At 44.9% G+C, this 26,548-nt stretch overlaps 5 protein-coding genes across 6 annotated transcripts; 3 read left to right on the forward strand and 2 right to left on the reverse strand.

Moving 5' to 3' along the window:
• The first annotated feature begins 3,189 nt into the window (after positions 1-3,189).
• On the forward strand, positions 3,190-6,788 carry LOC148395697 (alpha-(1,3)-fucosyltransferase 4-like). The gene has a single exon (XM_088381858.1). It carries the CDS (start codon positions 3,406-3,408, stop codon positions 4,495-4,497), a length of 1,092 nt encoding a protein of 363 aa, XP_088237984.1. The 5' UTR covers positions 3,190-3,405; the 3' UTR covers positions 4,498-6,788.
• Positions 6,789-6,790: 2 nt separating this feature from the next.
• Positions 6,791-19,205, reverse strand: col26a1 (collagen, type XXVI, alpha 1). Its single transcript, XM_088381857.1, has 14 exons — positions 18,592-19,205; positions 18,076-18,198; positions 17,876-17,979; positions 12,443-12,504; positions 12,270-12,372; positions 11,940-12,032; positions 11,727-11,861; positions 9,401-9,469; positions 9,283-9,335; positions 9,149-9,211; positions 8,786-8,821; positions 8,664-8,708; positions 8,496-8,580; positions 6,791-7,871 (listed from the first exon to the last, which is right to left on the reverse strand). The coding sequence occupies exons 1-14, from the start codon at positions 18,774-18,776 to the stop codon at positions 7,735-7,737; spliced, it is 1,293 nt and encodes a 430-aa protein (XP_088237983.1). The 5' UTR covers positions 18,777-19,205; the 3' UTR covers positions 6,791-7,734.
• Positions 19,206-19,760: 555 nt separating this feature from the next.
• Positions 19,761-21,694, forward strand: srprb (SRP receptor subunit beta). Its single transcript, XM_088381866.1, has 7 exons — positions 19,761-20,028; positions 20,167-20,261; positions 20,366-20,443; positions 20,523-20,605; positions 20,759-20,895; positions 20,967-21,021; positions 21,094-21,694. Exons 1-7 carry the CDS (start codon positions 19,872-19,874, stop codon positions 21,302-21,304), a joined length of 816 nt encoding a protein of 271 aa, XP_088237992.1. The 5' UTR covers positions 19,761-19,871; the 3' UTR covers positions 21,305-21,694.
• On the reverse strand, positions 21,439-23,505 carry wdr53 (WD repeat domain 53). Of its 2 annotated transcripts, none has more exons than XM_088381861.1 (3): positions 23,371-23,505; positions 22,541-23,030; positions 21,439-22,471 (listed from the first exon to the last, which is right to left on the reverse strand). In XM_088381861.1, exons 2-3 carry the CDS (start codon positions 23,027-23,029, stop codon positions 21,872-21,874), a joined length of 1,089 nt encoding a protein of 362 aa, XP_088237987.1. In that variant the 5' UTR covers position 23,030; positions 23,371-23,505; the 3' UTR covers positions 21,439-21,871. The 2 variants fall into 2 exon arrangements, with proteins under 2 accessions (XP_088237987.1, XP_088237985.1); XM_088381859.1 differs by having other exon boundaries at positions 23,299-23,501.
• A 513-nt stretch (positions 23,506-24,018) lies between these two features.
• Positions 24,019-26,122, forward strand: neu4 (sialidase 4). Its single transcript, XM_088381856.1, has 4 exons — positions 24,019-24,236; positions 24,324-24,538; positions 24,603-24,858; positions 25,186-26,122. The coding sequence occupies exons 1-4, from the start codon at positions 24,209-24,211 to the stop codon at positions 26,061-26,063; spliced, it is 1,377 nt and encodes a 458-aa protein (XP_088237982.1). The 5' UTR covers positions 24,019-24,208; the 3' UTR covers positions 26,064-26,122.
• Positions 26,123-26,548: the final 426 nt, after the last annotated feature.

A 26,548-nucleotide genomic window follows, 5' to 3' on the forward strand; every position in this document is an offset into this window, starting at 1 on the left:
CTTTGTAGTTATTTGACATAAGTGAGCTTCGCACTATTGGCAAGCAGAGTCGTTGAAGTCCTAAATGTTTTGTGCAAACTGATGAACATCCACATGGTTGCACGGCGGACCTGCATGACTTATGATGCGGCCTATCATTAAGTCAAACCTGAAATACAGGTCAGGTTTAATCCACACAAGTGTATTGCCTATGTGAATGTGTGCTTTTGTCATTTTGTTCCAGTTGGTTTTTATCCTAAATAAATATAAAAGAAAAGAGCCTTGAACTAAAAACATCAAGTTAATTCATAAAACAGAATCTATGATCATCGGTAAGCTCGAATAGAACTTGAAGGACGAGTTGCCACAAGGTGTAGCCATGATCATCATGGTCACTGCGGCCTCCACCCACATTCCAAAAACATCTCGCTGACACCACAAAGAAAGACCAGCGCTGAAAATTCACGCCTTAACTTTGGATTTGCGAGGCAGATGTGCAAGTCACTCCAGCGCCATGCTGAGTACGGCGACGACCATTTTGATCTCACTGCACTCGTTCGCTTTGATGCGAGAGGGGGAGGGGGGCGTGCTCTCGTGTCGGAACACGTCTGGCTCCGAGTTATCAATCCAACTACAAATTATTTTGAAGCCACAACAAACACGTCTGGCGCTGACACCAGCCAAGGAAGGCGAAGCCAGCGAGAACTTTTTGATGGCAAACATTTCACTCCATTTTGATGTGCTTCCTGTTTGTTTTGCTTTACTGGTTACCTGTGACACATTTTCGACTTCACAGCTAAAGATTGATTTAATTTCACATTATTTGTACACAAGCCTTGCTTGAATTGTTCAAGCTAGTAAAAAGTCCATTTTACAAAATGCTACATGTCCCCATTTAATGTTGGAATATCAGCCATAATGTTGCTGCCACTGTGTGTCTGCTAGCTTTGACGCTTTTCTCTTCGTCTTCCCTTTTGCTGGTGCCTGCGAGGTGCTTTTAGCGAGGCCGCGTTAGAGACGGATGTGTGGCCCTCAGGGGCCCGCGGGCTGAGCGCAACACTGATCACGCCAGACAGGCCGGCACGGCTGCGTAAGATCATCAGCGCCCGGCGGTGCAGTGAATCGCCTCGGTGGCACTTTCACACAACCCCTGACCTCCGGTGTGACCTGCGGGGTCACGGCTAAGGTCGCGGGTCAGCGAGGGGCCCGTGCGCCCCCTCATCCCTTCCTCTACCGTTACTCGCTCATCTTCAACTCTTTCTCTGTCGCTCACACTCCCACACCAGGCGGGACCAATTGAGACATCCTGTCCCCCGAGAACACGAAAAGAGAAAATCAATAGGGAAGATGAGTGATGACCTGGGGGTCCCGTCGTAAAAGACTACCGCGCTCTCCGTGGACTACAATTCACTTTTACACTGCTGGTAAAAGCCATCACCTTACCTTGCCTTTTTTTTTTGTCTCACCGTAGTACTGATACATAACCATCGGTACCAGGTACCAGTCTGCAGGCCATGTAGTAAATACTTCCAAATTGGAACTCAAAACCAGCATCGATGCCTCCATTTAACAATTTTTCTCACCGATTGGGAAAGGAGAATAGTAATTGGGCAACTGACGCTTCTCAAGCCCCCGCTGTGTTGAAAGCGGCTGTTAGGAGGTCTCAGTTTCTCTGGTTAAGCGTGTTATGATATATTTCACAAAACAGGAAGTGGCCATGGACACTGCAAGCGAGCCTTCAAACGTCGAGAAAATACACCAGCGTGTTGCCGGCCCGAACTTGACTCACTGCGCGTTTCCTGCAACAAAGGCAGACTGGGGGGAAAAAAAAAAAAAACTGCAAGGAGACCGCACAACGCCATCGCACGTCACTCCCAAACCACGCCAACCTCGCCTGGTTCTGCGGCGAGACGTACATGTGTTAATAATACTGGGAGCAGACTGTTGTTGTTTCTCGCCAGGCCCCAGATAAACCCCCTCTAGGCAGAACATCAGATGAAGAATCAGCTGAAAATAGAATGGTTCCGCTGTAAGGGGGGGGGGGGGGGGGTGATAAATAATGCAAAAAGAATACAAAACCTCTTACGGGGTTAGCTGATCTCACACACAGCAGACATGCAGAGACACGCACAGTTTTTTTTTTTTTTTTTACCCCACAGTGAGGAAAAGTGAATGGATATCACAGGAAGGAGGAGGACCCAGTGGAGTAACACATGCTCTTCGCTTCATCTCCTCCCACCGCTCCATGTTTTACGTTTCCATCCGGGATTCATGACAAACTCTTAAAGGGGAGGGAACAGGGGGACTTGAGAGGGGGGTGATGTCCAAAGACACACACAGCGTGCTTTTTCCTGCCAGATTGGAGCCTACCAAACACAGATGTTTTGGTATTTTCACACCATCAGCACAACAAGCTCACCCAGGCAACATGTGGAAGTACTTTTTTCCTTTTTAGCCACTTAATTCCAACCAAGGCTTTTTGTTTGGATTTGTTTTTCCACGCTGAATAAAAGATCCAACATTTCAAAGTGTGGCGGCAAAACATGCCTAATTCAAAGCGCTGAATATTTATTTATTGGCAAAATTAATAATGCATGCACCCCCCCCCCCTCCCTCCGCAATAAAAGCCGACAGTGTCACTTCACTGAAAAGCCGTACCAGGTTCCTCATTGGGGTCAACACATAGAAATCCAACCTCAGCTATGTGTATGGAGACACCCAGTGGTAGATTTACAGTACTGCTCATGAACAAGCCATTCCTAAGATTATTATTGTTATAAGTTTATTTATCATTGCTTTAAGTAAAAAGTTTAAAACTATATACACTTTTCTTGATCATTTAAAATGGTATATTTTAATAATAACTCAAAAATACAATCCATAACATCAACAATATACGTGAATTAAAAATGACAAACATTTATCACAATAAATGAATCGAAATTCTCTACCTGATTTTCCTCAGCTATTGGCAACGTGATAAAAAATGGACCACCTGACCCTTTTTGGGAATCATTGCTTTTAAAGAACAAATTAATATTTAACCAAGATGTTCCATTATGTGTTAAACCGTCAAATCCACAAACTGAAGTAAAACAATGCCGTGAGATTATAAAATGTAATACATATTTTTAATATATATATATATATATAACAGAAGCAGTCATGTAAAAGTAATTTGTCTTATTGCATCAATTTCCTAAGGTACCGGAGATGGTCACGTTTGAATTGCCTGGGAGGCCGTGTGGACGTCACAGAAGCTCCATTGACTGGCAACGGGAACCCGCCAGCACTCTGCCACGTCAAAGTTTCGGCGTTCCGATTGGACCACTGGGAGCAGGATTAACACTTTTTAAGCCTTAAGGCTGCCTGAAGACAATTACAGGGGTGAAGTGCGCTTGGGTCGCGGGTGAAGGGAGGTCACTTATGGGACTTTGGGCTCGACGGACGCGCGCATGCTCCAAAAGGCGTCCCGGTTCGTCCAAATGTGACAGCCAGTTCTTTCATGCGGGCCTAGTGGCTGCCACATTCCTCATCCTCCTGGGACTTTCTTTGCTCTACTTACCAGATCCGCTCGCGCTTCAGCCGGCCACGGCTGCTCCCGAGGTGACGCTCTTGATTTGGACGCATCCATTCGGGCGGAAGCGTCCACTTCCGGATTGTTTGGCGCGTTACGGCGTGGACGGCTGCGTGTTGACGGACGATCCTCGCGCGTACGCACGCGCTGACGGCGTGCTCGTGCACCATCGCGACGTCGTCGGGGGAAACGCGGAGCTGCCACCGGAAGTGGGCCGGCCGTCGGGGCAGAAGTGGATATGGCTCAACTACGAGTCTCCCTCACACGCTCCATCCCTGTGGCGCCTGGAGGGGCGCTTCAACCTCACCATGAGTTACCGCACTGACTCTGACATTTTCCTCCCGTACGGCTACCTGGTCCTCAAGCACGGCAGCGGGCAGCTCCTGTCAGAACCTTCCCGAACTTCTCGTCCTGGTTTCGTAGCATGGGTGGTGAGCAACTGGGTGGATTCCCAGGCTCGCGTGGCCTTCTACTACCAGCTCAGCCAGTACATCCAGGTGGACGTATTCGGCCGAGCTGGACGCAGCATTCCGGAAGGGTCCGGAAGCGTGGTGCAGCTTGTAAAGCACTATCATTTTTACTTAGCCCTGGAGAACTCGCAACACACGGACTACATCACAGAGAAACTGTGGAACGCCGTGCTGGCCGGAGCCGTGCCGGTGGTCCTGGGTCCCCCCCGGAAGAACTACGAGCGCTTCCTGCCGCCGGAGGCCTTCATCCACGTGGACGACTTCCCCTCGGTTAAAGCGCTGGCCCGGTACTTAGCGGAGCTTAGGCGAGACCCGGCACGGCTGCAAGGGCACCTACGTTGGAGGACAGGCTACGGACTGCGCCAGCCCACCTTCTGGGGAGAACACTACTGCACCGCCTGCAGGGTGCTAAGGAAGAACTTAGGTCACACTCAGGTGGTCCATGACTTGACTGGATGGTTCGAGTCGTGAAGGGAAAGAAAAATGACAAGCAAAATGTGGCGATAACACAACTTCATAAACCTCATCAGATGCAACATGCATACAATATTTATTATTGTCACCATATACTGTAGTCTGGCCTCTCTCCCAATCCTTTCATCTGTGCTTTTTGCCCATACGTCTCGCGACCCCCCCCCCCCCCTCTGCCCTCCCCCATAACCACCAATCAGCCCCCCCCCCCCTCTTCTCTTTCTTCTTGTTTTTCCTGTCTACTGAACAGAGACATGTTGATATGAGGCCCCGCCTGCTCGCCCGGCCACAAGGGAGCAAGTCTCTGGTGCCTTTTGATCAGCTGCAAGATCAGACATGTCACCCTCACTCCCCCCCCGCCTCCATGTAGACTCCAGTGACTGATCATGCAGTATAATGGGCAGCCGCGGACGACCCCCGAAAGATGCACGCCCACGCTCGTTCTCTACGTAAAGCCGATTGAAGCGGGCTGTTGTTTATACCTTCGCCCGCACACTGCGGTGGCTTGTTTGCTGGACGCCAGGGACGGCGAGCGTGTGTGACTGTGTGCCATTTCCCCTTTCTTGCCCTTTTTTGTTGCCTTTGACAGTAAGATGGATGATCGCAATCACGCAGGAGCTATCAGCGAGACAGAGTGGAAGGTCCGCAGGCCGGCGAGACACAGTCATGGGAAACCAGCCGTCAGATTACTGGCCGGCGTGCTTTTATTTGTCGCCGTTGTTCGTATGCATTGGTCTTGCTTTGTTTTTTTCTTGTGGACATGGAAAATTTCTGGTACGGGTGCAACATTCGTATCGCGGATTATCTTTCCCCATTGAAATGAATAGAAAGGCCGCTAATCCATTCCAGCCTACTCTACATTTCTTCAAACACAATTAAATAGAATGTAAAGAAATAAACAGGTTGTGCTTTATCATTAATCATGATTAAAATATCGAGGGTTATAATATCCATACTATTTGTTAGCCTGTCTATGGTGTTCTGCATACCTTGTTAGCATTAAGCTAGCAGAGGGCAAATTTAAGAAATACTGTTGACGATGGATTGACGTATAATTCCCATAAATTTATGTTTAGTTTGACAGTTAACGACACGTGTGTGTGTGAGGCGAAGGCTAGACTCATTTATGTGGGAGTTCTCCGTAAGCGTAGCGCTAGTCAATATGTCTAGCGATGTGACGCAAAGTTCTTTCATCCACGAGGCCCACTTTTCACTTCCCAGCCGGCGGATGTTTTTAGGAGAAACATCTGTTGCTGTACAAATGAGATTAGTGGGTCTCCAGACTAACTGCTGTTAGTCAAAAGGGGGTGAGAATAAAAAAAAAAAAGGGGGGGGGCTGAAAGGAAGCATGGTTTTAAATCTGCTGAAATAGCTTTCGAATCTAAGTATTCATCACAGCACACCATCACCCTCTTTAACAGTCCCCCCCCCATCCCTTGAAATCTCATATTGATAAATGCAATTTTTCACCTTGTTGCTAGGCAACGACTCACCTCAGCCCCCGGAAAGTTGTCAGCCGCTGACACGAGGTAATATTTAATCCTGCAAGGGAAGGAGAAGAGAAATTGAAATGGACTGTAGTTTAGCAACAGAGGTGATGTGTGTGCGTGCTGTTTATACTTTTTGTTTGCACACACACACAGTCCTACCCGCTGGGGTGTGTGCACCAATGTGAAGAAAGTCACTCTTCTGAATCAAAGATGCTGAGAGGAATCTTGTCTGGGTCACTTTGTAGCAAAATGGAAGGAATACTGAGCGTCCAGGGTTTGTTGATATGTGCATGGTGTTGTTCATTTGACGTTCATGGCGCAGCTAAAGTCAGTGAGTGAGTGTGTAACTCCGTAAATAATACTCAGGTGAATGAATAAAAAAAAAAAATGTTCCTCGGTTTCAGATTATGTTGGGCTTCGTGAAGGCCTGCAAGATGTTGCGGGTCCACAAATGCAGAGAGACAGCCAGTCATACCTGATCCACTCTCTCTCTGTCTGTCTGTCTGTCTGTCTGTATTGAAGCACTTTGAACTGCTACATCTGGTTCTGCTCAAGGGTACCGTCGACAGCGGGCTTCCTTTTCGCTTTTTTCTGATGCCGTCTATTTGAGGGAGGAGGGCGTTTATTTTTTTTTTTGTGTGATCGTTACAGATAAACATATTCTGAGAGTAAAATTAAACATGAAAGAAAATGTAACGATGGAGCCGGACAGTTAGAGTTTTTTTTTTTACTTTGTGTGAAGATGTAAAAAGGAAAATGACAGTCGATTTAGGGTACAGGATACATGATAGATAAAAAAAAAAAAAAAAAAGACATTTCATTTGGTTAAATTAATTCACTGAGATTTAATGTGTATTATTGTGCATTATTGCAGCAATGTTGTGAGTGTACCTAAACGTTTGGTAAGGTCAATTAGCTCTTTTTATTTTTTCAACCATTTTATGCACTGTAATTCTACATCCGCTAAATATTTTTTTTGTCTTTGGAATGGTGTATGTAGTATATATTCATAAGAATGAGTATGGATATATATTGAGAAAGACTGCAAATTATTTCAGACATTTTTGTCACAATGTAAAACAAAATTGAATTTCACTTTACAGTCTTTCATGTATTATACGAGGGACTTAATGTAGTGATACGGCCGGTTTCCGAGGCGTTTACAAAGATGTAATCCTGTCACGTTGTGGGAGAGGAAAAAGGAAAAAAAAAAAAAACTTTCCAGATGTGCACGCTCCAGATGTACACTCTAAAAGGCAAACTATCATTTTAAGCAGACGCTGCTGGCAGCCTGTCACGTCTTAACAAGGCGGAGAGGAGTGTTAAAAAAAAAAAAAAAAGAGATGTTTGACAGGCCGGTACGGGATGAATGGCAAGGATGCTGCGAGTGAATGTTCGACACAAAAATTTTTTTGGGCTGCGGCTTTCAGGAAAGCGTCGCTATCGCAGCCTGGGGAGCTTTGCCAGGCAAACTGATGTGTTTACGCGGCCGTCTTTTATCTGTGGAAAGAAAGAAGCCAAGACCCTCATAACACTTTATGGGCTTATATTTCACTGTCTGATACCATGTAAGCGCTGCTACTACACTTTTGCAGACTGAAATCCTGCTGCGGCCGCGCCAAAAAAGGAACTATGAAGTATCATATCGAACTCACTCAGATGCTTACGGCGATAAAAAGGCAATAAAAGTGCAAGGGGGAAAAAAAAAAAAAAAAAAAAAGAAACGTCCAGCTAAAAATATACACTCTTAAACGGGAGATGGTTGTTGTATCCCCGCCGGTGTAGGTTTGGGTTTGGGTTTGGGAGCATGGCGGCGTTTGGTTTTTCTCAGTGTCAAGGACAGGGGGTCCATAACGACGTCATAACCGGATCCCTCGGGGATTCCTACGTGGGGACAAGGACGTGTCAGTCACATTGGAATTGCACACTTTAATATTATCATTGAGCCCGCCAACAAACACATTCAAAATAAAAAATTAAAATCCCCAAAGTTAAAAGTTGAAATAAGAAATACATAGTAAAATAATTAATAAAAAAATCTATTATATAATGAAAATATTAAATTAACGTACAATTTGACAGTTTCGTCATATATAAACTCCCTGGTGGTGTGTCACGGAATTAATATTAATTAATAAATCAGTGGGGCGACCTGAAGGGGGCGCTGTGTACAGGAGCTGCCCAAACACATTGCAACATCAATACTCTAAGTGTCATGTTGATTAACTCTGACCCAAAGCGTCTGAACGCGTCATTACATTAAGTTTAAGGGTGTGTACAATGATGCAATTAACATACATAAATTATTTTTTATGTACCTCCAACCCCACACGGATTTACTTCAAAACACAACAACTATTTTCAAATCATTAAATCTTTCGGGGATTTTGTTTTTATGCATTTTAATAGCTGCGTGTTTATTATTTAATACAGAAACCACCAGCTCTTTTATTTGCTAAACGAAGGCAAATAAAATGCAAGTTGTCGAGTTCCTAGCTTCTATCTCACCATGAATGCCGATCATGTGCTCCAGGATCAGGACCCTCTCGGCCAGGATCTTCAAAGCCTCCCTGAGTTGCGGTATGGCGTCCGGCTTGAATTAAAAAATGTCACCGTTAAAAGGGAAGCGGGTTAAGTGTCAAACAAGGGTACCGTCATAAACGTAGGACTCCTCACATCGTTGAAGCTTTCACCCGGCTCTCCTTTGAGCCCCGGTTGTCCCTGAGAAAGAAAAAGACAATCATCGTGTCAATTCTTTCTTCCTTCTGCTTCGTAGAACGCAACATGTGTATACTCACAGCTAGGCCCGGATCGCCTGAGTCACCTGGAGGCCCCTGAAAGAAGAAAACGAGAGCACATATTTTAGCACCCTTGTTCCCATGAACTCGTCCTGGTCTTCAGCGGACCTCCGGTCTTAAATCATTGCACTGGGATCAGCTTTAAAGGCGGAGGCCCGCTGGAGAGGGGCGCGTAGTGGCCTTGGACAAAGAGAGCCGGGCGGATTAGTCACGGACTGGAGCGTAGGCTTTGAAGAAAAGCCGCTTCACCTTTCGGATCATATGACATCACGGGACACGTACGGGGAAATAGGATCCAATCAATTGGTTCAGCTGCACAAATCATCCTAAAACAAATATTTCGTACGAATGGATCGGTCTCACCCTTTGGCCTGGATCGCCTCTCGGTCCAGGAATTCCAGGCTGGCCCGGGTCGCCGTCCTTGCCCTTGTTTAAAACACAAGGATGCACATTAATGATGATTTCCTGATTTATTGATTCGAGTGAAAGGTACTCACGTTCTGTCCCGGTAAGCCCGGAATCCCCGAACCGCCCCTCGGTCCTAAAGGACCTGCACACAATCATTGGTGTGGATGAATAAATACAAAAGGTATCAGAATGGATGAACGTTTATACCTTGAGTTCCAGGTGGGCCGGGTGGACCGGGTGGACCTGGGGGGCCATTTAGACGGATGTACTCTCCGTCTGGACAATTACAAAAAAAAATTAGAAAAGTTGCTCAAAGCACAAACTCTGGAATTTGTCCAAAATGGCCACCTTCAAAACAAAATGTCCGACTTTCTACAGATGAATGTGTTTGTGTGTTTCTTTGCAGTTTTAGGACTTGCATGGCAGGTCCACTTGCCAGGTGTCTCACGTTACGTCCCGTGAGAACCGAATAATCCCGTCGTCTGGACTATACAATTATGTCGTGCAACCAACTGCGCAAGATGAGTGACAAAAAAAGAACATTCACAACACACCAATAGTTTCCTTTCCCACCCTGCCCAAGCAAGCGTAGGCTGTTTTATTAACTTTTATTTTTGCACATGACTAATTATTGAAAAACAAATCTGACAGCAGGAAAAGGAAAACAAGACTTTTGACATACGCCAGCCAAAGTTTGGTCAAGTGCTTATTATTTTATATTATGATCATTTGCGGCTTGTATGTTTTTAGCTTTTTCCGATGAGGCTTTTTTTTTTCTTTTGACAAATACACAGCATCAAAAGCTCTCTGTGGGGTTGTGGAGGGCCCAAGGGCAGCGGGGGTCTCCACCCCAGTGTTGGAAGCCAAAACTTGAATTAAGATAAGAGAAGATTGGAGATGATAAGCGTCACTATTGAGGTTAGATTATTCCCACTGTGTCAATGACTGACAGCAACAGCAGGACCATCCGAGCCAAGGCTCATTAAACGCCGTATTAGACACTCGGCCACGGTGTGTTTTCGTAGAAAAGATTTGGAAGCGGCGCCGCCTTGTTCTCAACATGCAAGAAATCTGAAAGAAAAACTTAAAACACTCTCCCACTTCCTTTTCACTTAAGCATATGTTCAGCTTGCCCCGAGTCGAGGCTGTGTTGTTACATGATGGCTCGAGTCCACGGAGGGGAAAAAAAAAAGCAGATTTTCCTCTGGAAGTCATTTTCTTATGTTCCACTCGGCTCCAACCTGGTAGCCTCGCCAAGAAACTTAACATGAGTGGCAGACCATCTCCTCCCTCGCTGGCCGTCGGCCACGGCGTGTTCCCCCGAAACGCACACAGTTGTGCTGACAGCTAACAAATTAGGGCCGATTTACAGCCGCTTGATTCCCCCCGAAGCTAACATGGTCCAGCAGACCCAAATCTGCATTGTTCCAGACCCGCAGACCGACCGACACTTGTGGGGCCTTGAGAGGCAGACAGCTTAATCAGAGCAAGCTGAGCACACATGGATGTCTGCTGCCTCCTAGTGGTGAGAGTTGCAATCCAACTCTTTTGGATGACTCATTTTCGATGCTTGTAAATCTTTTGACAGCAAGTACCACCTAAATAAAAAATGAGCCTGGCAAGTACAACATTAACATTGGCACGTTGTCTTTTTTTGTGTGCATACAATAATAAAGAGTAATTGCACACCCACGACAGTAGGTGGCAGTAGCGCTCATTAAATTTTGTCAGGCAAATTGATGCTGTTAAAATGTTTTCTGAAAGACTTAAAACAAGTTATTTTTTGTTGTAAGTTGATCTATATAAAAAAGTTTCGTTTGTTAGTAAGGATACAATGTAATAGGTGTATTTATGATAATTTCATAGACAAATCTTCTTATGTATAGTTGCAGCCGAGGGTTGGGGAAGGGCGCAACATGTTTTTTTCTTTCTAGGACTGTGTGACCGAAAAAAAATATTGAAAAGCACAGCTCTAAAGTCATACAACAGCACATTTTGTAATTTTTTTCCCACCCCCTCTGGCTCTTAAGTGGAAAACCCCCAAAGAAAGGGGGACCTGTGATATCTATCAGGGTAAATGTGATGATAACCGTCTGAGAATTGGAAATGAAATTTACAGCGACGCGGTAATGCCGTGGTCTGTCCTCACTGCTCAGTATAAAATGGCCGTAAGAATAATTAACAGAAAAACATGTCAAATCGCACTATGAAGGAGGAAAAAAAAAAATTGCAATCTTTTTCTTGTGATTTTATACTTGGCCTTTTTGGTGGTCTGTTGTAAAGTGTGGCACAGCTATGTCAGCAAAGCACACGGGAACAATTAAACTCAATGAGCACCAGCGCTCGTCTAGTAAAACGGTGCGGCGCTAAATGCGTAAGACACATTGCTCGTTTAAGTCCTTCAAGAAACTGCTGCTCGAGTCGTTTTCCACCTGTAAACTCTTTTCCATTCGTACGCTTTTCTTTTTTTTTCCCCCTCAGAGTGAATAAATGAATGAAGAGCAGGAAAGGTTGAACATTGTGACCTCCTCACCTTGCTCATCCACTTGGAACACATCCCCCCTCACGTGCACGAGAGAAGTCCTGGAAGGAGGAGCTGGAGGACCAGGTGGGCCAGGTGGGCCGGGTAGACCCCCTTCACCAGGAACACCTTTGTCCCCTTTTGAGCCTGACCGCAAACACTTAATAAGTTAAACAGATGATCCTCCTTCCGCCAAACCGTGTAAAAATGTGGACCACGTCTTACCGATGACTCCGGGAAGGCCTGTTCTTCCTGGTGAACCCCGAGGTCCGGCCGGGCCCGGTGGTCCGGCGGGCCCCGGCTCGCAATCACATTTAGCTGTTTAACGGATACATCTGTTTATAGTGTGTCGGGTTGGGGACCTTGTCATAATACCTGCAATATCTATAGAATACCACTAGATGTCAGTAATGCTGTCAAAAGTTTGATATTATTTCCCATGAAATTTTTTTTTTTTTACGGATTGCATTTGTTTCATAATTTATCTGTGAAATTCTTAAACTGTCCAGACCTAGTTAATGTATATATTTTTTAAAGTAATATTGAAAGGCACACCTGGAGGAGTTGGTAACGGTGCATCCACCTCGTTGTCAGCCGATCCCTGCGTTGGCCTGACGACAGCCGGTGATGGCAATCGGGTTCCTTCTAAGATCTTGAGCTATCGCAAAATAAGCAGCAGAAGAAGAGACGATAAGTTTCGCTCACAAACTCCATGACCATTGACGTACCTGTGACTCGATGCTGTCGATTCTGACGCTCATGTCTGTGAATGTGGTGCAGTTCATGCACTCTGCAGACAGAAAAAAAAAAGAAGGAATTGGTGGATTGAACAATTTTACATTTATTCACATTTCATACTCCGGCAGCAGCATTGGGAAGACCGGCCAAGACATACAAGAACACCGCTCGTCGTCATCGGCTCGTACTCGAGAGCTTGTTAGGAATTCCTCCAAAAAAAAAAAAATCACGTCGCTCACTCGCAGGATAAATATTATTTCACGACATTTTTCTTTCACACAATAAATAAAGCCCAGCGTGCACACCTGCTTGTCTCCCGATTTGGCGTATTTTCAGTCTGCCCCAAAAAAAAACTTTGGAGCGGAATAAAAACCCACACACTCACAGATATTTTTGAATGGCAAACAAAAACATATTTAAAGGGATAGCTCAAACAAATGAGGTGCTCTTTCCTGGCAGAGGCCGAAGGAAGAAGTGTGGTGATGTTTCATCTAATATACCGTATGATTTCAACATAAATGGGTGTTAGTGGGTTTGAGTCATGATGAATACATAGAATAAAATAGAATAGTTTAAATGTTTACCAGCCTATTAGCAAACTAGAATAAATTGAAAGCCCACAGAAAATGTGATCAAGCACATATTTCCCCCCAAAAATTAAAAAGAAAAAAACCATTTCCAAAATATATATATATATATATATATTTACATTAAATAGGAGCTTTTCTCTGTTTTTTGCAGAAAATGTGATCAAAGACTTATTTCCCCCCCAAAAATAAAAATAAAAAAATGCATATAGGAGCTATTTCCAAAAAATTTAAAATATATATATACTATATTTTTTCAATAGGAGCTTTTCTCTGGTCTTTGCCTCAAGTGTGGAATGTCAGCTGTCAGTCCCAAAGATGTTGACCCAGCCACGTTGTGGTCATAGCAGAAAAAGCCAGAACGGGAAACAACTGGCGCTCATAAATAACGCGACAACAAAAATCACCCCAGCGGCTGTGCTCTGCCCAAATCGGCATCTCCGACCGCAGGATGCTAACAGCGGCTGCTGAGGTTTCTGCTTCGCTGAAATAGGACGCCGTGTACCCCGGCGTCTATGCACGTTAATCCCGTCCTGTGGTGTGGTGTGCTAGATGTTCATGGGTGTGGTTTCTCAAAGCTTCATTTGGACATCTTGAATCTCCCCTTTGGAACACGGCCACCGGCGGAAGTGACAATCAACCGCTCGCATTCCAAAGGATCCGTCGATCTAAACACTGAAAATTGGTTTGTTGTGACTGGCGAGACTCAGAAAGTCGGCGAGGTCTTGGCGTGCACATTGAGATCATTCTTCACAGAGGATAAAGAATATATGACTAAGTAGTGTTGTTCTGACTACATGTGCTGCACCACCGGTTGTGTTCAATTAGCTACATATTGCTTAAATTGAATATATGCAACTGGTGGAAGGTTTTTGTTTTGTTTAGCTTAAGACAGTAAACTTTGATTTCAAGTATTTTATAGGTCCCACATGCATCTTGTTATTCGGCTGCTTCAGTATGAAAATAAGCTCTGATGAAGCTATAATAGAGTTCTGGCTAAAAGGCACAGGTGGATAAACTATATATGTATAAAAAAAAAATTTAAAAAAAGGCTGCTGGCTGTTCTGTGTCAAATTCAGCCGAGTTATCTATCAAAAGAGAAACAGGCGTATAGTATGATTGATTTCCGCTCTCCGGGTCTCTTAAGAGCCTTTCTTCAGCGCTAATGGGCTAACTTGTCTTGTTCAGAGTCGAGAATCAGCTGGCCGTATGTTATTACACCAGAAAAACATACACAGCAGCAAAACATGAAAAAAAAAAAAAAAAAAAAGTATGTTTTCCAAAGGGATTTCCATTTCTGAGGTTGGAATTCAACTATGTCGGGTAAGAAAACCAAAGTTCCCTTGTGTTCACGCTGATGTTTACAATGAGACCGCAGCTATGGGGTCTCGCTTGGATCCATAATTACACGGAAGACAGCGCTATTTTTCTTCAAAGTCACGGGATATGAATTCCAATTGGCTCGTGTTGAGTGAGAAGCCAAATAAACAAAAACAAAAAATATGGAGGGAAAACTTGGTCTCGACATTGAATCATAAGTCAGATCAATGGAAGACTGATTTACTGTAGTAAATATTTCACAAAGTATACCACAGCTCAAATGTTGAGGCTTCAATATTTTCTCCATCAGTCCTGAATATAGATCCGAGGAACCCGCAGACAACTTCCAAGACAAAAAAAGCCACATTGGTCTCAAGAGTGGTCAACTTTTGCTTGGCATCAAAACCAGCTGGCATAAACACACACATGGAAGCAAAAAAAACAAAAACACACCTACACACATCCTGACAGACCAACACAAATCACGCTTTTTGGTCCCACACCCATTTTGGAGTTGAAAGCACCATGATACCACTTGACAGCTCACAACTTCACAAACATTTTTACGCTAGACGTGATGCAATGAGCAATTAACCGCCATGCCAATCGTCTCATCGCCCGGGCACCGAGCCTTGGACCGCGGGCGGGACGGGCCCGGACGATACAACTCGTCATCTTTTAATGACACAATCTTGCGTTGGTTCCGCAGGGGAGCAACAGCCATGACACAACGGAATGAAAGATTATTGCGGTTCGATTGATTTTTTGGACATTAAGAGTGAAGAACGGCACCATTTGATGTCGTAAAGGAACATTATGAGCAAAAGCAAACATTTTCTGGTTTCAACTGCACAACAACCAGCTGGGTTTGGGCCGCTCTGTTTTTTTTTTGTCAATCCCGAGAAACCGCAAAAACCACAGTTAAGGTTTCCGAACATTTCAACAGCACCCCCCTCCCCTTATTTTTTGTGGAGGGACAGATAAATTATACTGGCTCCCACGGTCACGACTGACAATTCAGGTTTCTAGTTCCTGTGGAAAGCTCCGGCAGTAAAATGCATCTCTAGTCCGTGTGGGCTTCATTGATGGTTCACATAAGTTTAAAAAAAAAAATATCTCCAAAGGGGGTTGGAACCAGCAAACAATTCCCTCACATATAAACAGGCAAAGTTCCCAGCCTGTTTTGACTACAAAAAAAAAAAAAGAGAGATAACATTTTACGGACACATATGGCTCTTATCAAACTCCGAACCGTTTCCAAGAACTTAACCAGCTTAACTCGAGTGGACGCAGACGGAAGGAGGAAGAAAAAGGAAAGTCGTCATTAGGACCCGATGAGAAGTTGTTGAAAGGAATGGAAAACACACAAGGAGCAGGGAGAGGAACATCATCCATCAGGCACATGAGAGCGTGAACAGCTGAGGTCAAAGGTCAACGTCTGACCTATTTGCGAGCAAAGCCGTCATCGAAACATCGCTCGTATTATGGAAGTTGCGGGCGACGGAAGCATGCATCTGTTTTATCGCTTTATGCATGGAATACGTCGAAGGGAACATCTAAGATGCATCCCCTCATATCTCGGGGTTCATCATAAAACATTGGGGTTCGATGACAACAAAGAGGGGGTCAAGTATTGTTGAGAAGTCTTAAAATTGGAACAGAAAGAAGGCTTGGAGGTGAAGATGAGTGCAATGTCAAAATGAATCATTAGCTTCTTCAACATTGCTTTTCTTTTATCGCTTTTGTTTGAACAGCACAGACATTGGAATTGGAGAGGGGGGGGGGGATAAAAGTCAACCCACAAATATGAAGCCTTTGGAGATAATATCAGCAGTAAAAACGTCGAATTTACAAAAGGGCAGTCAATGTTGCCAACTTACCAAATGAATCGCTTTATATTTTTTTTTTTTTAGACTCAGGAAAAAAGACCCTCGGGAATTTTCATATGACTGTGGAGATGTATTTTGCCTCACCTGTACAAATCCTACATTAGAAAAAATAAAATAAAATACTCCCTAGGTGAGCCGTGCGGTTTGAATTGTTCAACCATTTCCAGGAGGGGTCTCTGAAGTGGAGCCAAAATCCCATCAAAGCAGAACCAGAGACGATGAGGTCATCTTCATCTATCGCTCCGATTAAACCGGGCACTCAACGCGGCCAAAAAATAAAAAAATAAAACGCGGCCATTTTGTCTACTTTTTCTACTTCCAGAATCAATCTCCTGATATACCAAAGTGACATTTTATTAGCTGATTAGGAAGCACTGTTCTGCTTTCTGGCCTCATTCCCGTCTGCATCACAAAAACCGTGCGTGGATTTATTTTTTTTTATAGCCACCGTATGTTCCACATGCCTGTTGTCACGCTTAATTATTCCAAGCGAGGCCTTATTTCCATTTTGTAGCAGCTGGGGCCACTGCGCCATACCTTCATGTGTATGTCCGCTGTACTGTCAATGACATCAGCCTTTTTTTTTTTTTTTTAGAGGTGTAATTAACGAACTCCAGCGTAGTGTGCCAGCCGTCCAGATGGCGCTGATTTGCCCTGCGCTCGACGGCAATTACAAGTCGGTAAATCAGTTTAGTCGAGCCTTAAACAAACAGACATAATACTTCTTCACACTTTGCTCTCAAGTGAACCGTAATGGCTGGCATTAGAAAAAGCGGCGATATAACCATGTGTTAATCGTTGGGTGAAATAATATCCAGCCCGACTGAAATAATCCTTTCCAACGGCTTTTGTAGTCAAGTCTCGCTAGATTCCATTAGCTAATGTGCGCTTTCTGTTGGCTCGCCAAAAACGTACTTTCCAAGTGCAATAATGCTAATTATGCTAAATTTGAGTTTTGGAGGTTATGATAACAAGTCGGGGCAGCGCTTTGAGAGCACAATTATGCAACAAGGCTAAAATGGGCCACTCAAGTGCCGTTTTCTTCTAAGCCCTACGTCATGTCAAGAATTGTTCTTAGACTTTCGGGGTGTATCTTAATCGCAAACATTGAGCTTGAATTTGCTCGAACTTTGCGGGTATTTGATTTCAAGTGGAATCGTGCCTGTGTATACGCACGCACTTATGCGAAAACCACCAAGACTGTTCCAGACTTTCTTTCCGCCAAAGTGGGTGCACCGTTTGTGGTCTGTGGTATCTGAGAGCAGCAGTGGCCGTCATTAAAGTGTCCTACCACAACTCTTTTTACAGATCTGCTGGTTATTCCACTGTTTTTCATTCATTCATTCATTTGACTCCAACAATACCAATGTTTAACGGAGCGGTATTGTATGGAGTAAGGGTAGATTTTTTTTTGGTATATTTATATTCCTAAATGTAACAGACTTGATTAAAGCCAGCAGTCGTATGAAGGGACCGGCACAATTAGCCAGCTACACGCGAGCAGACATTAAATGAAGCACAGGAAACTGCCTAGTGCTAAAAAGCCTCCAGACACTTTTAAACACAATGTGTTCTTCCTGCATTGTATTTTTTTTAGACGGAGGAACAAAAATAAGACTCATCTCACCTTCCTGACAATCCTTGCCAAAATACCCGGGGCAGCACCTCCACTCTAATGCAGTCACCTGCTTGTAGGAAACCATGAAAGATGGTCGGAGGATAGTCCTGTAACTGATGAAAAAAAAAAAAACAATATACAACTTAGTTACAAAGACATGCCTAAAATGTGTCTAAGAAGAAATAAGAGGAAACATTTGATTGTATTACCTGAGAACTTTGGAACAAGTTGTAGGCCAGCGGCAGGTTTGAAGCACCCTCTGCACGGTGGGTTGGGTCCCATTGTGCACCTGACAGGACACCGTCTTGGAAACAGTATACTGACACCAGTTCCTAAGACATAGAGGATTTGGGAAAATATGCAGTTTGAAATAGTTGTGCACATCAGGGGAGTATGTGAACTGGCGTGGCCGAATATGATAAAAAAAAAATACAGTTTGCAAGACAGAATTATCAATCGCCCCATTCACTGCCTGCAATTAGCAGTTGACCTCACCTAGCTTTTTAAAAAATAAATACGCATTGGCCCTGTGGCACACCTAATATTGCAGTATGGCATCTCGACCACCCATCGCAGTGCATTCTGGGAATTGTAGTCATTATATGGTATTTGCTCTTAGAGGACAATGTTTAAAAAAAAAAAAAGAATAAAATGCAGCAGAATTATAACGAGGGTAAACAACATGATCAAAATAAGAGCATGACGAGATGTGCAGGTATGCTCACCTGGGTTGGGATCCAGGTTGGGATCCGCTTTCAGGCAGTCCAATAGGGGCACTCAGCCCTTTTAACGCTACGACGCGCGGCCGCTGCACGGTGATGCCCGGGAGCCGATAAACAAAACCCGTTCCCAGCGATACCCCGAATAAACACGTCCATGTGCAAAAAGTATACAAAAGCACCGAAGTCATTTTGGTCGTTTTCTAAAGTGTATCCCTGACGTGAATGCTGCGGATGACGAGACGTCCTCGCGAATTAAAAAGTCATCTTCAGCGCGGTGGTCGTGCAGTTAGTTCCCCGGCTTGAAACAAAAGTGCTGCTGTCACACAGCCTCTTCCTATATACTGTGGTACAATGCGGCTTTCTGACGTGTGACACATTGTGCGGAGTCAAATATCCACCATGCGTAAAAGGCGCATTGGATGCGAGTCAAGGGCTGAACCCATAGTGCGTAAAAGCCATTACTAATCACTGTCTATAATTACAGGAACCTCATTAGGAATAAACGTGGGAAACAAAACCACTGGTTGTCATTTCCGAGACTTATGTGACACCAAGGGGCACCCATTTCTTCCCTAAACACATAAAATTGGATTAATTCATTTGAAAAAACGCCCATTAGACGTCTAATTACGGGAACGTCGATAGAAATGAACGTGGGAACCAAAACCACTTCATGACATTTTGGGGAATGATGTGACACAAAATGGAATAATTCCTCGAATTCGAATCTATAAAGATGCATTGATTAATTATTTATAAACCACCCAGTGCGTAAAAGCCACTACTAAGTAACCGCCTAATTACAGGAACTTCATTAAAATAAACGTAACTTAAACCACTTCTTGTCATTTGGTAACTAATGTGACACAATAACACCACTTTTGCCTTTATTAATTTATAAACCTAAATTAATTTAGGTCCGTAAATCCATTACAAAGTCTAATTACAGGAAGCCATCATGAAGGAAGGTGGAAACCAAAACCACTTGACATTCCCGCGACACAAACGGCACCCACTTCACGTCTGCAACCCTCAAAATATGCACCAATCAGTTAATTTGAGTAAACTACATCATATTCGCGGTGTTACATTAAGAGTTACCGATTATCATAGCGTAACATCCCATTTTAGCGCAATAGAATCTCCAAAGGATGTGAGTGTTGGGACGCAGCGACACCATCAGGTTGCATGGCGTCAGTACAAGCCTTTCCCCCCAAGAAGTAGACGTGTCCCACGTTGTGTGCTCACGTTTAGAGTTGCACATTTAACTAGCATATTGAGCGATGGAGGCGGACATTACCGGCAACATGGACGAAAACACGGACTTGGGGATCTCGCTGGACCCTTACATTGAGTCCGTGCGTCAGCAACTGGAAGACCTGGACCCACTTTTCCTCATCGGGGTTCTCGTCGCTTTGGCGGTTGTGCTCATCACTTGTGGTGCGTTAGCATCGGTGCTGTTAGCATGCTAACGTTAGGAAGCTAACGGCTAAACTTTCTCACTTGCTTAAATCTGCTCTTGGAGTGTTGTCGTCAACTTGACAAACACGTTAACTCCTTTGTTGTTTGCTCTTGCAGTTTTCCTGAAATACTTTTTGACTAGTAAAACCGTCCGGAGTGCGGTGCTGCTCGTCGGGCTGTGCGACGCGGGCAAGACGCTTCTGTTTAGTCGAGTGAGTGCGCGCTTGTCAGCATTATCATCACCCGTTCAATACTTCAAGCTGGCGCTTAATCCAGCCTTTATAAAAAAAAAAAAAAAATTATGTTTTGTTTTCAGCTGCTCTCCGGGAAGTTCAAACGGACTCAGACTTCCATAACAGACAACAGTGCGCCTTATAAAGTGAAAAACGACAGGGTAAGTTTTTGCGCTGCACAATGTTGGAAAACGTGCAGGTGTTGAATATTGCAACGTCAAAATTATTCTCCTTATTCAGAAGACCATCTGGACTCTGATCGACCTTCCAGGTCATGAAAGTCTGCGTCCACAATACTTGGAGAAGTTCAAGTCGGCAGCCAGGTGATCTATTACCCATTAATTCACAATTTGTTCTTAGGGGTGTCACATTAGAATTATCAAAATATCCCTGAAGCAGATGTTCACCACTCTGCATCCAGACTGAATAATGGAAGCTCATTTCAACCATCTCCACATGTTCCCTTATCTCTCCAGAGCTATTGTGTTCGTGGTGGACAGCGCCATCTTCCAGAAGGAAGTGAGAGATGTGGCAGAGTTCCTGTACGTGCTTTTGACGGACCCCGTGCTCTGCAGCAACGCCCCCACACTGCTGGTGGTGTGCAACAAGCAAGGTGCAAACCACACTCATCCGATTTGCAACATCTCCACCTGCTAACTATATTGCAACATTTTCCTGTAACAGATGTCACCATGGCAAAATCAGCTAAACTGATTCAGCAGCAACTGGAAAAGGAATTGTGAGTAGTTCATGAGTAGACACCCAATCATTTGCCGAGAAGATGTTTTCCAAAGTATTTGTCGTGTCGTAGGACCACACTGCGGGTGACTCGCTCGGCGGCCCTCAGCGCCCAGGACGGCTCGGCGGGGGGAAGCGTGTACCTGGGAAAGAAAGGCAAGGACTTTGATTTTAACCAGGTACCCATGAAGGTGGAATTCCTGGAGTGCAGCGCTCGTGGTGCCAAAGGAGAAGACTGTGATGCTGACATCCAGGCCTTGGAGAGCAGCCTCGCTAAGCTGTAACAACAACAAAAAAAAAATGAAAGGCAACACTTGAAAGGGTGATCACTCACCCTAATTAGCAAGAATTATGGAATGACAGTTTACTTGTTTTAAAGTGCAAATGTAATAGGGAACATCATGGTTTAACACAAACCTCAAATATTGGCACGTTTATTTCAAACACAGTTTTTGGACAGTGTAAAGACATTTTGGTTGAATGTGCTGTCATTTATTTCATCATGGACAGGAAGCTTTGTGCCTTTTTTTAATTGATACTCTGTCAAATGTTTTTGCTTTCGAGTCTTTTGATTGAATGTGTGGTGTTGTTGTGAAGATTGCATTTGTAATGACAGATCATAATTTATTCCTGCAAAAACAAAAATACAATTTGCTTGTTCTACAAAATGGCAATAGACTTCTTGGCTTCATTTGATTCCAACTTTGTGAGTCACTTAGACACGGTACCGCTGAACGAGTCATACACATTGGTTCCATAATTTTAAAAAAAATTGACATTTCAGTCTGGTGGTGGTGTAGTAAATTTGTTTTTGTGGAGGGTTGGGACACACTAATATAAATCGGCGTAATCTAGGCCTCAGGCAGAGGATAGACAGTCAAACTGGAGCTCTGATCTGCCACGAGCAGACTGGCCGTTCCTTTGAGCAAAGCAGGACACAACCAGTTCACTTTATCTCCATGATCGACGTTCACTCTAGGTCCAGACGTCTCCGTCCCTTCCGCCTCATCTTTCTCACGGGCCTCCTCTCCTTTCCTCTTCACCTTGCTTTTGCCTTTCCTTTGCTTTTCCTTGACTTTCCCCTCCGGAGTCACCACGGGGTGTTTGCTGACATCCCACACAGACACACGACCGTCATTGCCGCCCGTGGCAAGCCAGTACGGGTGGGAGAGGAACGGGATGAAATGAGCTTGGGAGGCGCCCTGGCAGTGGGCCTTGAGCGCCCCCTGCTGCTCTAATTTGGAGCCGCCGCCCACACGCATCAAGTGCACCCGCCCGTCCTCTGCGGCGCAAGCGACGATGTTTCCGCAGCTGGACACGGAGACGCAGTGGGCTAGCGGAGGGTTAAAAAGCTGACCGGGACGCTGCTGGTGGTCATCTTCCTCCTCCGCAACATCCTGGAGGTTGAGGGTCCAAATGGGCCGTGTCTTCTGTAGACCCCACAGCATCACCTAAACATCACAATAAATGAATTTGTGAAATCCTTCTGGCAGAGTAACGGCAAAAATCCTGTAACTGACCTGCATGTCCAGTCCAGCAGACAGCAGGTTGTTGGGCCTGTGAGGCCTGAAAGCCACCGAGGAGCAGATGTTGGTGTGTCTGCGAAGCGTCCGACACACTTTCCCCCCGGGAAGCTCCAGTATCCGCACCGCCCCCGAGTCATCAGCAAGCGCCAAAGTCGAACCGCTCTCGTTCAGCGCTAACGCGTTTATCTCCTCTTCCCCGACTCCGACAAACTCCTCCACGGCGCCATTCAGGTTCCTCGGATCGAGCGTGCTCACCGTGTCGCCGTGTGAAATGTAAAGCAGGCTCGGTGCTGCGGGAGAAAATGCCAAACTGGTGCAGTCCTCCTCGCCCGGGAGGTTGAGGCGACCAACGATACATCCTTCTTGACTCCAAACGGCGACCTCCCCGCTTTCTGAACCTGAAGCGACAAGTCCCTCGGGGCCCGGCGACGCGCACACACACAAAATGGCCGTGGAGTGGCCCTCACGCCACAGCTTGGCCATACTGACAAAAGGAAGAAAAAAGAATTATTATAGATCTGGACAAACTCCAGTAAAGTTTGCTATTCGTAAAAACAGAGTGAGTAATTAAAGCCCAACTACATTGACGTATTTACAACAAACACTTTAATATCATTTCTACCACATCTTACATTACCACTTTAAATCAAATGTCTCATTTGTACACAAGGAACGAGGTTTTTTTTCCTAGTGTGAAACGTTATATGCGCCCCCCCCCCACACCCACAGACATTTAGCCATCTTGTACTTACGTATAAAACAACCGCTTAAAAGATGCTCTCACAAGGATTCAAAGACATCCAGCCAAAATTATTACATCGCACCTCAAAGAATTTGTTTTAAGTGGTAGTTCGTCTTCAATTGATGAATAATAAAAGGATAAAACAACGTGGACTTCCAACTATCTAACGAGCGGATGGGGCTATGCGCCGTCGCATATTGATGACGCCATAATCACGAGCCGTTTGTTGCCAAGCGAATAAAAAATAAAGTCCGATTTTTACATGAAGTCTTTGGTGCAAATCTGGAATTAAAAAAAAACATGCAATTAGTAAAAATGATTACTTTGATAATTATTTTATGTGTTTTAAACTTTGCACCAAATAATCAGACAGAAAAGCTGTGGTGTAAAACAGCTCTGCCAAAATAAAAAAAAAATGAAAATAAAAAAATAAAAAAGTTAATATTAATGTAGGTATGTGGCGGACCTCATACATAAATCCAGCAACGTTCCTCCAAATATTGTTTTGATGTATGGGTAATCTGAAAATGGAATAGCAACAGCTGGGTATATGAAATAAAAACCTCATATTACATAGAACATTTGACAAAGTAGTGCAATTTTCTTTCTATAACAAATACAGCAGAAAAAAAGTCAAAATGAAAATACCTGAACCATTTTATATTTGTAAAATATATTTGTATTCAGTCTGATTGTTTGCAAAGGTCATTTTTGACACAGGTCCCTCAAAGCAACCACATGAGCTTTCATCTCCACAATGACCACTCTTTGCTGATCCATCCAAAGCTGTAGACTTGATGAGTGTGGTCCATTTCTAGGTCAGTGAAAAGCCTACTAAGCTGGTGCGTTGAATAGGCCATAGTTAGGGGAGGGCTCCCTGTTACCCCAAAAAAACACCCTAAACAACATCACAGCCACAGATGCCTCACGACAAAACAGCAGCTCACAGTAGGTATTTGTTTTAATCATGGAAGCAGTTGTAGGACCATCAAAATAAGATCTGTGTCATGAAGAAACATCTCTTTTAAATTTCAGCTAGCTCAAGCACGATGAGGGTTCCTCATTTCCCAGCGAGGTCAGTCCTTTTCCGCAAGGAGCCCAACGGCTTGACCTACCGAGTGCCGGCGTTGCTCTACCTGCCCCGGTGCAGCTCCTTCCTGGCCTTCTGCGAGGAGAGGCTCAGCCCGTCTGACAGCCAGGCTCACCTGCTGGTCATGAGGAGAGGGACTTTCTACAGGAACTATATTGAGGTGAGAGCTAGTCATCAAAAACACAAGCCGAGGTTAAATAGGAAATCCTCCTCTTGGTTTCCAGTGGGAAGACATGACTGTTCTCGGAACGGCATACCTGCCGGGCCACCGCTCCATGAACCCGTGCCCGGTGTACGACGACTTCACAGGCACCCTCTTCCTGTTTTTTATCGCCATTCTGGGCCACACCACCGAATACTTCCAGCTAACCACGGGGAAGAATTTGACTCGCCTCTGCTACGTCTCCAGTACGGACAATGGCGTCACGTGGAGTCCGGTCACTGACCTCACGCAGGAGGTCATAGGGGACACCCTCAAAGGTCTGCCACCTAATTTTTTTGTCTTTCGGTTGCTTCCATTCTGATATTTTAGAACTCAAAATCGATGTTCAATAAGAACACTACTTTTGGGCATTTTTATAATAGTTTGACCTCTATGATGTTGCTGCTTTATGATCCTCTCTTAAGTGCTTTGCTGCCATCTTGTGGCACCTATATGCAATTACAACCCCCTTTGGACATGAAGGAGGGATTATTAGTTGCAGCAGGTTAAATTAATGAAAAACACTCCAGAATAACAACAAAACTCGGAAGGCTTTTAATTTTTTGTTTATGGAAGGATAATTGCAGTAAAAATGTTCCTTCTAGAATGGGCCACCTTTGCGCTAGGCCCAGGCCACGGCATCCAGCTCAAGTCCGGCCGTCTCCTCATCCCCGCCTACGCCTACCACATCGAGTGCAGGCAGTGCTTCGGAAAGCTGTGCCAGACATCCCCGCGCTCCTTCTGCTTCCACAGTGACACCCACGGGCGAACGTGGCGTTTCGGGGAGACCATTCCGGGCCCGGAGAGCGTGGAGTGCCAGGTGGTGTCGGTGGACGAGGAAGACGGGAGCAACTTCTTGTACTGCAACGCGCGCAGCCGGCTGGGCTTCAGGGTGCAGGCCGTCAGTCTGGACGACGGGGCCACTTTTCAGGAGGGCCAGTTGGTGCAGCGTTTGGTGGAACCTTGGAACGGTTGTCACGGTAGCGTGGTGGGCTTTCCGGCTCCACTACATGATGTCTGCTCTTTTGGGCTCACCCAGTCCGATCCGACCGTCCCAAACCAGTACAGAACAACCTCTCCAGATTTCCTCACCCCGACATGGGTGGTGTACTCTCACCCGACATTGACCAGCGCCCGCAAGGACCTTGGCATCTACTTGAGTCTTTACCCACGAGACCCGGACAACTGGCGCGGGCCCTGGGTGATCTACAAGGGTCCGTGCGCCTACTCCGACCTGGCGTACGTGGAGCTGCCGTCCTCCCCCGGCTCCCCACCCGCCATGGCCTTCGCCTGCTTGTGGGAGTGCGGCGCCGAGACGCCGTACGACGAGATATCCTTTTGCATCTTCACCCTCTACGAGCTCATCGATAACCTCACTCCGGGCGATGATGAACACCAAAGTCATGAAGTCAACATAAGTGGAAGTGACGCTCTACAAGTAAAGAAGAGAAGGAAGCGTTGGGATTTTTGTGTGCTGTCTTAAATTGATTTGATGTACCTTGTCCAATATTTAAATTATTATGATGGTGACAAATTAAAGTTTTTCTTTTCACCGTTTTCCATCCAGAATTTTGTTGACCCATTTAAAAAGCCAGAGGCAACCCCAAAAGAGAATTCCTGGGAACTTAATAATCAAAACAAAAGAATTAAGTAGAAACTATCCTTCCTGGAATTGTGCACACTCAAGGCTATCAACAGACATTCCACTTGAGCGCACTTCCCCGTTGGCCGACCTCTAAATGTGTAAATATTGCAAAGTCAGCTTATTATTCAAATAGAGTTCAAGCGTGTGTGCGTCCTCCTTGTTTATATCAAGCTCGTGTTTGCTCGAGATGTTTTTTCCTGCGCCGTCGTCAAGTTGAACTTTGTGTACTCGCCATCTTGTAGTGATGGCGTTCAATTCACAGTGAAGGACAAAACCTGATAAACTAGAGACATGTTGGGTTTGGAGAAAGTACAACAACAAGA

This window comes from Syngnathus floridae, chromosome 7 (assembly GCF_059516105.1).
Source record: "Syngnathus floridae isolate MCC-2025c chromosome 7, RoL_Sflo_1.0, whole genome shotgun sequence".
Taxonomy (NCBI): Eukaryota; Metazoa; Chordata; class Actinopteri; order Syngnathiformes; family Syngnathidae; genus Syngnathus; species Syngnathus floridae.